The sequence below is a fragment of the Lathyrus oleraceus genome, chromosome 6 (assembly GCF_024323335.1).
Source record: "Lathyrus oleraceus cultivar Zhongwan6 chromosome 6, CAAS_Psat_ZW6_1.0, whole genome shotgun sequence".
NCBI classification, from domain to species: Eukaryota; Viridiplantae; Streptophyta; class Magnoliopsida; order Fabales; family Fabaceae; genus Lathyrus; species Lathyrus oleraceus.
In genome coordinates, this window is record NC_066584.1 from 83,194,565 (window position 1) to 83,208,649 (window position 14,085).

At 35.8% G+C, this 14,085-nt stretch overlaps 1 protein-coding gene across 1 annotated transcript; it reads right to left on the reverse strand.

Annotated features, from left to right (window-relative positions):
- Nucleotides 1–10,847: 10,847 nt before the first annotated feature.
- On the reverse strand, nt 10,848–11,315 carry LOC127094136 (uncharacterized). Its single transcript, XM_051033000.1, has one exon. The coding sequence runs from the start codon at nt 11,313–11,315 to the stop codon at nt 10,848–10,850; it is 468 nt and encodes a 155-aa protein (XP_050888957.1).
- Between the last annotated feature and the right edge of the window lie 2,770 nt (nt 11,316–14,085).

Here is a 14,085-nt window from a genome sequence, read left to right on the forward strand (position 1 = left end):
CTGGCAATGAGAGAAGAACTTGATCAGTTTTCTAGAAATGACGTTTGGGATCTTGTACCAAGACCCAAGGGAACTCATATGAATTGAACTAAATGGGTTTACAGAAGCAAGCTAAATGAAAAGGGTGAAGTTTCCAGAAATAAAACACGACTAGTGGCACAAGGTTATAGTCAATAAGAAGGAATTGACTACAATGAAACCTTTGCTTCAGTCGCGAGGTTAGAATCTATTCGTCTCCTTGTATCCTTTGCTGTAAATTATTCCATTAAATTATATCAAATGGACGTCAAAAGTGTGTTTCTGAATGGTTACATTTCTGAAGAAGTATATGTCCATCAACCTCCTGGGTTTGAAAATTTAAAACTTCCAGAACATGTTTTCAAACTTAAGAAATCTATTTACAGTTTGAAATAAGCTCCTAGAGCTTGGTATGAAAGACTTAGTTCATCCCTTCTAGAAAATGATTTTATCAGAGGCAAAGTGGACCTCACTCTCTTATGCAAAAACGTCATAAACGATCTTATGATTTCTCAGATTTATGTTGACGATATAATATTTGGTTCTACTAACCCCTCTATTTGCCAAGAGTTTTCTGAGTTAATGCAAGCATAATTTGAAATGAGCTTAATGCAAGAACTAAAGTTCTTTCTGGGCATTCAAATAAATTAAACGTCAGAAGCCGCATATGTCTATCAAAGAAAATACATAAAATATCTTTTGAAGAAATTTGACATGTCTGGTGGATCACCTCATCTCTCTGAATCTGATGGAACACATCACTATGGACGTGGGGAAGCCTCTCAATGGAACGAATCTGAAGAGTATGGGTCTGATTGAAAAAGTCCACGTCAAACCCACCAGAAACACCTCTTGGGACTGAAGGACCACATAGAGAAATCTAATGAGATATATCTCTTCTCAAAGATTGACCCTCCAGAAGTTATAGCTTGTTATCTGCAAGATCTGGAAGCTCAAGGCTTCGACATCTTTGGCTTCAGCTTGGACTGGCTCCCAGGTCAGCCTTCCAACTTCCTGAAGAGAAAGAGGGGACCTTCTCATAAGACAACAATTCAAAAGAAGAAGACTCTCAATTTGGGTAAGTCTTCAGCGACCAAGAAGAAGCTCATGCCTCTGACCTCTTATTTAACACCCTCTAGTAAGTCATCTATCTCATAATCTCCTTATCCCTCTAGCTCTAAGCCACTTGCCTCATCACTCCCTTTACCACCCTCACACTCTCAACCACTGTTACAATATCCTCCACTCCACCTACCACACACACTACAACTCCCAAAACAAAATCCAAATTTCAAACAACATATATCCCCCATCTTGAAGCCATCATGTTCAATGACCCCTTATCAACATCCCTCTCCTCCACCCCCAGGTCCCATCCCTATTATGACCTCACTTCTAGCTCTGAACACTTTGGTTCCGATAACCCTGACCCACCCTCCCCAAACCATGAAGACCTTCAGGCCACAACTAACTCTGAAAAGAATCCTTTTGTACCTGAACCCTCTGAGCCCATTCCAAAACCCTATGAACCCATTTCAGAACCCTCGGAACCCATTCCCAAACCCTCTGAACTTGACCTCACTGTACCTACCTTTGATGAGGCATTATCCGAATTCTCAGAGAGTTCAGCTTCCAGATTCAAGAAGCTTTTTAATGAAGCCAGTGCCAGTGGCAATCCTTATGAAGTAAGGACTAACTGGAACGAATTCATCAGATGGATGGGTTCTGAAGTCTTTAAGATGAAGGGCCTATCTGAACAAGTCATAAATGACCTCATCAGGGGTGCTGAGGAGAAGTTGGGGGCTCTTATGGTGAAGGAAGTAGCTGAGAAGGCAGAAAGGGAAGTTGCAGAGAAAGCAGTTGCAGAAGCTGTTGCCAGGGAGGCAATTGAGAAAGCCGTTGCAAAAGCTATAGCCAGAGAGAAAGTTGAAACTAAAGCAGCATTGGCCGCTAAAGCTGCTCAGAAAACCGCTGAAGATGCTGAGAAGACCACTGAGGTTGCTCGGACTCAAGGAGAGTCATCAACAACTGACCTTGCTCCTCTAATCATCAAGACTCTGGAAGAGCTGCAGAAGGAACAACAACTGGTCAGAGCCAGACTCGACAAATGGGACCAGGTTAACTCCAGCATTCAGAGTCTGCTAGCTGAGCTACTTCAGAAGATGCCTCCTCCACCAAACCCTTAGACACTCTAGGATTTCTGTTTTTTTCTAAGTGTTTTTTCCTCTAAGGCTTTCTATTTTGTTTATTTCTGTACTACGTGAAATTTTTCTCTTATTACTGAAATTCTGAGTTACTTACTTTTTAAGTCTGACAAAAAGGGGGAGAATTAAATAGAAGTCTTTTGATGAAGTAATTTATCTAACTCTCAGAAATGCACTGCTTACATTCTGACATAAAATTATTGCATAGACTAAGTCATTTTTCAGGATCTATCTGAACCAAGGAAAACTGAATCCTTATTTGAGAAACTACTAAATCAAGTTAAGCAACCTAAGAAAATCTGGTAAGAAATTCTCTACCCCGGAAACCCATGTCTGATACTAAATATCATTAAAATAAATTTAAGTATCAGACTTAGAGGGAGATTGCTAATCTCAGGGGGAGTCACTCTCTATCTGACTCTGATCATTTTCAATTTAGTATCTCTGAAAGTACTTATTGTTTCATCAAAATTCTAAGTTTTGTCATCATCAAAAAAGGGGAGATTGTTAGAACAAGATTTTGATTCTGCAATATATCTCTAAGTTTTGATGATAACAAAGAACAAAACAATTTGGTACCCTAATAATTTTCTTAAGTGTGCAGGATTCTAAGTTAAAATGACTCTAATGAAACGAATATTTGGCATCTTCATTAGTCCAGAAACATTGACCCAGCACAAAGGGAAATCAGATCTGACTCTGAAGAGAATACATATGAAGAGCAATCAACTAAAGAATTTGACTCAGTGGTTCAAGCTCTGATTCTAAAGACTCTGCAAGAGATATCTGAAGACTCTGCAAGAGATATCTGAAGACTCTGCGAGAAGATATCTGGAGACTAACTCTGAAGACTCTGATCATGCTCACTCTGACACATGCTCAGAAATACGCCATTAGATACCACCTGATCAGAAACTAAAGCTGGAAGCATTCAAATTGTAGTACAATTCTTTTTAAGGAAAGAATATATTATACTCCAAGACTGCTATAGAAAGGACAAGAAATTTACTACCTTTAACTCCCACAGCTGGCATGAAATCTCTATTGATTTCCCCCTAATGATATCATCTCAAGTGCTATATAAAGGACTCATTATAACTTGCTGAACACACAAATTTGACACAACAACATTCTCATACTCGAAATATTTTTCACCATCATTGTTGTAAGAAATAGGTTCCATACAAGAGTTGTTGCTCAATATTGTGTGGTTGTCTTTCATTGTTCTTAAAGTGTGTTTATACTGATTATCTAGAAGCATCTAGCCAAACACTTGTAATTCTTGAAATTGTTTGTGATTCTTCAAGTGACTTGTTTAGGTCTGTAGACTTGAGAGGGCTAAGAGGTTGTTGAACTCTTAGACGAATTTTGTAATCTGTTGAGATTAGTGGATTAAGTACTTATTGAAGGAGAAATCTCCTTGGCCGGGTGGACTGAAGTAGCTTTGATTTTCAAGCGAACCATGATAAATCGCTTTATGTTATTATTATTTATTCTGTGTGTGTTATTTCAAAAAGATTTCAATTCCTCTGAAAACAATTCAAACCCCCTTTTCTTGCTTTTCTCTACCTTCAGCTTTAATTTGTAGCATTCAGTTTCACTTGTCTAAACAACATAAACAAAACCCTAACGAGGAGCACTTAACAAAAGAGCCCTAAACAACAAGATCCATAAACACATATCATCTTCAATACAAAGATGTTATGTGTTTAGTGCTCTTGTTTCTTCTTCAAAGATCCAAGGTCATTTTATTTTACTTCTTCTTTAGAGATTCGTACGTCAAACATCACTACTCATATTGTTGTTGTTGTTGTTGTTATGTTGTTGAGATCCAAAACCTTAGATGTTTTCTTGTCGTTTTTGTTGTTGTTATTGATGTTGTTTTTGTCGATGTTGTTGTTCTTGTTGTTGAGACCCTAAACCCTATAGGTTTTTTATTGATGTTGTTGTTATTGATGTTTTTGTTGATGTTGTTGTTCTTGTTCTTTTTTTTATGTTGTTGTTGATGTTGTTATCGATATTGTTGTTATTGATGTTGTTGTTAATCTTTGTGTAGCTCTCATCTTTTTTCTTCGAGTTGAGTTTATTATATCTAATGTGGATTGTTTGTTTCACTAACCCCTCTTTGAACATATAACCTATTAAATTGATTTTGTAAATAATCATATGAAAAGTTATGTTGTATCTTAACCTTACCTTACACTGATTAATAATTTTCTAGCATTCTGCAACTCATCATTCATCTCATGATGTTTTATCGTTAAAATCTCTCTACTTCTAGTTTTCGTTCAACTTTCTTTCATATTTGTTCATTTTTCAAAGCATCAAATTTTATGCTTTCAGGAATGAATTAATAGAAAAGTAAGTATTGAATAAAGTGCTTGAAACATTTGAGATACTTTAACCATAAAAGAGCGTGAGATGAATGACGAGTTGCAGAATGCTTCAATGTCAATAATCAATGTAAGTTGTTCTTCAAATATAACACAATTGTTCATATAATAATTTTCCTAACCAATTTTGAGGAGTTACATGTTGAGTATAGGGTTTAGTGAAATAAGAAATCCACATTAGATTTAATAAACTCAAATTTGTTTCACCCCTCGATTTTATAAGATAATTGAGGTGAAAATATGGTATATCCGTCGGTGAAATGAAAAAGCCGACGAGATATCTGTTTTCGCCGTTTTAGAATTCCAAAAAGGTCTCCCTGGGGTTCGAACGCATGAACTTTACGCATACCCATTTATTTTTTTAAAACCGAGAGATAAAGTGTGCATTTTTCATGACGCCATTCGTTACCTCGCTTGTGAAACCGAGGTAAGACCTCTTTTTCAACTGAGGTAAAATGTGTTTTTTGTAGTATTGACAAAAGCCTTCAACAAATCCTCTAAATATTAGACGGTTCTCTCTGTCTGACCGCCCGTTTATGGATGATAAGCAGATCTCAACTTCAGCGTAGTACCCAACGTTTCCTGTAAACTCTACCAAAACCTCGATGTGAACCTCATATCCTATCTAACACGATGCTCGAAGGAATACCATGCAGGCTACAATATTCTCAATATACAACTCAATTCACTTCTACAAAGGATAAACTATCTTAATCGGAACTAAATAAGCTGATTTAGTTAGTCTATCAATGATAAACCAAACAAAATCACATCCCTTTTGTTGTCTTAGGAAAGCTTGTCACGAAATCCATGGAAACTCTATCCCATTTCCACTCAAGGATACTCAACGGTTGCATCAGATTTAATGGCTTCTGATGTTCAATCTTCGACTTCTGACAAGTCAAACAAGCGTAAACAAACTCAGCTACTTTCTTCTTCATTCCTGGCCACCAAAACATTTACTTCAAACCCTGATACATCTTAGTGGCACCGGGATGAATATCCATACCACTTCTATGACCTTCCTCTAGAATACTCTTCTTAAGTTCTGGTACATCTAGTACATAAACTCTATCTCTGAATCTCATCAACCCATTCTTGTCAATTCTGAAATCACCTCCTTTACCTTAACTAATTAACACAAGTCGGTCAACCAACCCCAAATAAACTTTCTGACCTTCTCTGATCTCTTAAAGAATACCAATAGTCAGCTTCAACATACCCAACTTCATATTGTTAGGAGTTTTTTCACATACCAAACTCATATCTTGGAATTTCTCGATTAACTCCAATTCTCAAACCATCAACATCGACATAAGAAATGAATTCCTACTCAACATGTCAGCTAAGACATTGGCTATACCAGGATGGTAACTTAAACCAAAATCAAAATCTTTCAGAAATTCGAGCCATCTTCTTTGTCTTATATTCAACTCTTTCGGATCAAAACGGTACTCCAAACAGATAATGCCTCTAAATCTTCAACAAAAATGCCACTACTTCCAACTCTAGATCATGCGTAGGATGATTCGTTTCATGAACCTTAAACTGTATAGAAGTATAAGCCATAACCTGACTATTCTACATCAACACACTGTAGACCCATCTTCTAAGCATCATAATACACAACAAAGGGCGCACTTGGATTCGGAAAAATCAAAATTGGAGTAGACATCAACTTCTTTTTGAGTTCTGGAAAAATCTGTTCGCAATGCACATCCTAAACATAGGCCTGACCCTTTCGATTCAATTGATTTAAAGGCAATGCTAACTTTGAAAAGCCTTAAATAAACTTCCTGTAGTAAACAACCAACCTAAGAAAACTTCTAATCTCTGTAACATACGTCAAAGTCTCCCATTGAAACACATCATCTACCTTCGATGGATCAATAACAATACCACCACTTAAAATCACATGACCAAGGAAACTCACTTCTCACAACCAGAACTCACACTTGGAGAACTTCACGTACAACTTCTTCTCTTTCAATATTTGTAACACAAATCCCAAATGCTCCACATTATCTTCATCATACTTTGAATATATCAAGATGTCGTCGATGAACACTCTAACACCCTTCTAAACCCGACATACAATTATCGAATATTTTAATTAAAATCACAACCACAAGGGGGTCACACACATCACAAACACATCTTGTTCATCGCATGCTCCCCTTGACTTAGGGTATCATCATAACATAATCATTATCAAATCAATTAAACATATTAATTTCAAACTCATGACGTTAAGTCTCATAACTTTAACTTTTATAACGCAATAACAAGACTCATAGTATTTAACTAATCATAATGTTGAACTCTCACCAAACAGAAACAACAACTTCAACAAAACAAAAGAAGTTAAAGAAAATGTTCGCATCCCGATGTTACTTTGATCAGAGCAAGACCCTACTAAAGAAAATGACAAAATATTGGAAGCCACTCCAAGAGCTACCTTCCACTTACTTCAGCAAAGCTACTCCTAAGTATTTGCATGATGCCCATGTAAAGGCAACATTCAAACAGAAGGGGTGAGAAATACATTTAAATAATAAGCGGCGCATAAAAACCAGAGTAAATTAAATACAATACAGTTCAAACATAAACCTACGATATAGCACAACACATGTATTCAAGTTCACCCACTTCACGATAATATACAATCAATATGAAATGTGACTATCAACCATATTATAGACTTAAATTCATGTGGTACCAATCTCTACAATGGTTCTCATCATGAACCAGATCCCAATCAACTGTGAACCCATGAGCCCCAAACCAAACTCCAAGCCCCACACCGAGCTTGGGACAATCACAAGTCCCCTCACCAAGACATGTAGCCCACCTTTTTCATCAATAATAAAAACTCATGATGCATGAATGAATGAATGCATCATTGTCACAATTTAACAACAATTAACAGTATCACATTGAACCGTATGATTCCTGTATAACAACCACAAGGTAGTTTCCACACCAAAACTATGTATCTCAAATTAACATTTAATCATTATATGTATAGCAATTCATCTCATAATCGCATCAACAACATCAATATTATTCTCAATATCCTGACACAACAACATTGTAATCATCATCAACATCCTACATGACAACATCAAAATTATCATAACATTCATTGTTAACATAACATCAATAATACATACAAGCCTCATTAATTATTCATATTGCTACAACATATTCAGTCTCTAATTACATTATCACTTGATAGGAAATCACGTTAGCTTTCCAACGATTTGAACATCTAAGTCGGACTTACGAATCAAACGTTATGGCCAAAATCATTGAACAATGCAAAATAAACATTTTGACAGTTATGTGTCGACACATGACTCGTACATGTCAGCTCATGGCCTTTATAGTTCATATCATGAACTTTTCAGACCAGCTCATGACCTTTTCATGTCGGCACATGTACTTCATTTTTAAAGCATGTAACATTCTATTAGATGTGTTGACTGCATGTGTCAACCTATTGTTGATTTGCAATACTACTATCAAGGGTAAGTATTTGTTTTATCGTATGAATCGTATCCACATGGACTAGTGTGATATCAATATTGTTCAACAGTTACTATGATTTTAAGCGTAAGTTTGTAAAATGTTTAATGGTTTAAATCTATAGAATGTAAAACGGATGAATGATAAATAAAGTTTCAGAGAGATTAAAGCTTATCAGGATTGAATTTCATCCACCGATAGAATATGTAGTTTACCAATCAGTTATACACAATCTAAAAATTTAACAATATCATCATGTATCACTCGCTGACAGTGTTTATGTCTAAACTCCTGACGAGAGTTCAATCGTATTGTTGAATCGATGATCTCTCAACCTATTAGACAATATGGTAGCATTAAGACTCGATACTCAACTGAATGTTAAACCTAAATCTATGTCTAGAGTTTACAATCTAACAGATGTTCATCTTAGATCAAGATTTGAATTGTATTTCTCAATATAAATTCAAATAATAAGAATAACATGAAAACAAAGATAACATCAATATAGATTCATAAAGAGATTGTATACTATCCCATGATCAATAAAATACATACTGTTACGACGAACTTACATCAAATCCCAACAAAAAAGGGATTTAGCTACTCATGGTAGCTAGATACAAAGAGAATAATGAAGATGGACATGCATCAATCGTGATTTCCCAACGATTGATGCAACCTCAGCTTCCAATCTTCAAGAAGCACCCTCTCATGTTGTTTTCTGAGTTTCTCTCTCTACAAAATGTAATATATTTTCCAAAATAACAACTAAAAGCTATTTATAGAAAACAAAAAGCTACAGACCATGCTAAGCCCCAAATTTGGCGTTTAGCGCCAAATCCAGAAAAACACATTAAACCGCTTTAAATGGTGCTTAGCACAGGAAAAGTGTGCTTAGCACGCTAGCCCCTGCCTCAGTAACTCCAAGCACACTTTGAGCGCGTTAAGCCCTACATGAAGCTTTGATTTCTTCCAAAAATTGCATGTTGAAGCTATTTCTTCCGCTTTTGATGTCCAAAGCTCCTCCAATGCAAACATACCTACAAAATGAGTTGCAAATTATCAATTTACACAATATTTACACATAAGTTGAGGTTTTGACTCGTGAATCCAAAGAATCAAGCTAATCAGTGCCATTTTTCATGCATAAAATCACCAGAATTTGACACTTATCACCTATGACCTATACAGGTCGGCACATGACTTTCATAGGTCGGCACATACTGCACACGTTTCTCAAAAATTAGTTTTTTAAACCATCCAAACACCCCCTCATGTGACAAAAACCTATGCTACGAAAATCCATCAAATAAATTCAAATTATCATGGTTATAGCTTCCTAACTCATCATCTACTCCATATTTTTCATGGATCTATATCATATTATAACACATAATCATACTCATCATCTCTAAATCACCAATAACAGAATCAAGCTCAAAACCTTCAAATATCAATCAATGGCATAATATCATCAACAACGTCAAAACAAAACATAAGCATACATAGGGTACACGAATGTCACACCAATTTCATCATACAATCAACAATTATATCACAAACATCAAAATTAAAATTTAAAACACCCAATCCTAAGAAGGTTAAGGGTTCCTCCATCTACCCTACCATCACAATCCTTATTATTGAAACCATTTCCCACCCTTACTTGAAATCCTGGAAATTGATGTAATCCTTTTCCATGCGTCACAAAATTGGTGCAGTCTTCATCTTCATCAGCCTCTAGCACAACAGCTAAGTGTTATTCATCACCCTCTATCCAATTTGCTTCTTTTGCTCCAACTTCCAAGAACACGTACTGTAACCTCTATCCCTTCGCAATCCTCTTTTTTATCCAAAAACCCAATTTCCCCATTAGGCTATCACCATCTTAACCTTAATATTTTTCCATAATGCCTACCTTATCCTCATTTACTCAACATAAGCCCAATATTACACTTAAATCTCTGCACACTCCCTTTTTCTTATTATTTTATTAAATAATCAATTAAATCATAATTATTTTAATCATCTAAAATAACTCTAACTTATTCTAGATTGATCTTATGGTCACAACCCCTTAATTATTCTCCCATCTCAAGGACACATACCCCACCAACACCCAACAATAAAATAATCATAAAAATACATAATTCTAACAAAATACATAATTAAATCAAAATAAACTACATAAAATAAATTACTAAAATTGGGGTGTTACAAACACAACCATAGACTGATCTAAGTGCAGATGGAATATTCTATTCATGTACTCCATGAACATTCTAGGCACATTAAACACTCTTAACGACATCACGAAACACTCATAATGACCATACATTATTCTGAACGCAATCTTTAGAATGTCTTCCAATTTCACACAAATGTGATGATAACCCGACCGCAAATCAATCTTGTTAAACATACAAGCACCAACGAATTGATCCATCAAATCATACTTGTTCTTGATCGTAACCTTGCTCAGTTGTTAGTAATCAACACATAACCTTATGCTATCATCTTTCTTCTTCACCAACAACACCGATGCTCCCCACGATGAAACACTCAGTCAAACAAACTTCTTCTAAAGCAACTTTTCTAATTGCTTCTTCAATTTACTCAACTCTGAAGCAGACATTCAATAAGGAGTCACCGATATATGGCTAGTACCAGGATTTAAGTCTATAGGACAATCAACCTTGCGTTATGGTGGCAAATCATTGATATCATCTAGAAACACTTCTGGAAATTCACACACCACTGGTAATTCATTGATCACAACTTTTCTTCTAGCTTTCATGGAAACTAATATCGTAAACACCTCAACTTCATCCTTCACAAACCCATCCACTTGCTTAGCAGACACAAATAACTCATCACTAGCATCAAACTCTTGAAAGGACACTATCTTGTCGAAACAGTTGATATGAACATGGTTGAAATCCAACCAGTTCATTCCAAGGATAACATCGAGTTTATTCAATGGTAGGAAGACTAAGTCAATCCCAAAACTCTTACAATAAATAGTCAGCGGACAATTCAAACAAACCCATAGATTGGTTACCGGACCCAGAGATGGGGTATCATCAATCATACTCTCAACCATAGAAGACATCTTTAAACCCAACCTCTCAACACACTCAAGAGAAACAAAAGAGTATGTTGCACTCATGTCAATAATAACAATCAGAGGAATAACATTAATAAAATATGTACCTCAAATCAATCTGCCTGAGCTAGTAGTCTCTGACCCAGTCAAAGAAAAAACTTTACCTCCAGACTAAACCTTCTTCAATTTCTAATAATTGGTATAGATGTGACCCTATTCACTGCAAGTATAACAAGTCATCCCATCACTCTTGCAATCTGCAATACGGTGACCTATCTTTCCACATTTGAAGCATATCAAAACTTTATTATTGCACTCATTTGCATGGTGGCCCGACTCATCACACTTGGAATACTTGGAAAAAGTAGAAGTCTCCCTCACACTTGGATTTTTCTCATCATAAGTCGTATGCTTCCCATTGTTAGCTGAAGCATTGTACGGCTTCCCACGATATTGATTCTTACCTTTCTTCTCAGTAATACTCTTATAGTGAGCAAAACGAGTTTGGTTATCCTCATCATATATCCTATATGTATTCACCAACATAGGAAATCAATGAATCTCTTGATAACCAATACCTTATTTAATCTTAATATGCAATCTAATCTCGAACTTGATGCACTTAGACCCTTCAACATCTTTACCATTTTAGTGTGGACAAAACTTCACCAACTCTTTGAACTTAGCAACATACTCAGCAACTGTCATATTTCCCTACTTAAGCTCAAGGAACTCAATCTCCTTCTTACTACACACATCCTCAGAAAAGTACTTCTCCAGAAATTACGTTCTGAACATATCCCAAGTAACCTCAGTACCAACAACCTATAGTCTCTAGTATGCATTATCCCACCAGTCTTCAACTTCCTCTAACAACATGCGAGTACCAAACAATACTTTATGTTCCTCAGTACAAGCCATCACTCGGAAAATATTCTTAATTCCTCTAAGCCATACCTGAGAAACCTCCAGATCATATATTCCATTGAACGTCGGCAAATTGTTTCGTTGAAATTTCCCTAACCCACAAAACTTATCACCAACCTGATTATGCTGACCTTGCAGCGCCTGAGCCATAACCTCTAATGCATCAACAATCACTCGATCATTTCTTCAAGCCATTATGCACATCAGCAAATAGGCACTTGAAGAAATAATGCATTTATGGTGTTCATACACTCATCGCATACAAGGAAGCAATTAACATGTCAACAACCTGGACGGATGAACTGACCTGCTCTAATACCACTATGTAACACCCTAAACCTCAAAACTTATATGAAAAGCATTACTCGACAATTTAAGGTGTCACCAATGATAACCTATTTAAACCACATCAAAACATTTGAATATTACGCAGCGGAAAAAAAATTCATATCAACTTCATAATTAAAGGGATAACTTCAAAACAACAAAATCAACATCAACTTCAAAAACATAATAAATTTTGTCCCTGATGTTACACGACCAGAGCACTAAAATCCACTAATGAATGACAAAACAAAAAAAGTAACAAAATGAAGAGTAGTTCCAACAAGATACCTTCCAAACACAACGACAATGATCACTACTGTGTATCTGCAAGATGTCCATGGTGGACAACATGAAGCAAAAGGGGTGAGAAACAACATTCAAAATAAACAGTGTAAAGAATGTTAAGGTAGAAAGCATACAACAACACACACATAAATACCCAATCAGCAACACCATAGTCTCACACTCGTTCATAACAACATGCACATATACATATGAAATGTGACTCATGACACGACCTGACACTTATGCATGTCGTACCATTATGGATAACACACGTCAATCTCATTCCTGAATCTCCACCATAGGACCAAAGCATACCAATTCGCTACTATCACCATAAGTAACGCTTCACTGATTCCTATATGGAACCAGCTACTCACTCTTGAATCCCCACCATAGGACCAGAGCATACCAAAACTAGACTGAAGTCCATACACCAAGATCTATGAGTTTTAACAACATGCATTATCACCAAAATAAATACCAAAATTATCACCATGCGTTTATCACCACTATGCACAATATAATTCTCAATACACAACAATTAATCAATGTCATGATGATTAAAAAATAACATTAATTAGCAACACCTCATTAAATGCATATTCACATAACATTCAATCATGTTAAATCATTATAACATCAACCCATCGTTAAGTAACACGATGATTCAAGAAATTAATCATATTGTCATAACGTACATTCCTATAGTGAACATATGACTACATATCAATTATCTCATCAATAACTACCATGAGGTAGCTCTGCGTGTTAGCTCTCCAACGTTTCAAACAGAACCTCATTTGGACCTATGAACTAAAGTTATGGGCAAAATCGTTGGACAATGCAACATAGATCACAACATAATTCTCAATACACAACAATTAATCAATGTTATGATAATTAAAAAAACACCAATTAGAAGCACCTCATCAAATGCATATTCACACAACATCCAATCATGTTAAATCATTATAATATCAACTCATTATTAAGTAACACAATGATTTACGAAATTAATCATACATGTCATAATGTACATTCCTACAACGAACACATGACTACATATAAATAATCCATCAAGAACTACCATGAGGTAGCTCTTCATGTTATCTCTCTAACGCTTCAAACATAACATCATTTGGACCTACGAAACTAAAGTTATGGCGACAATCGTCAGATAATGCAACACAAATCAAAACATAATTTTTCAATGTTTGGCCTACAATGACCGTTTATCATGGGATGACAATCGATTGTTATCAAAAGCATTTTGATTCTGAATTTTCCAAAAATC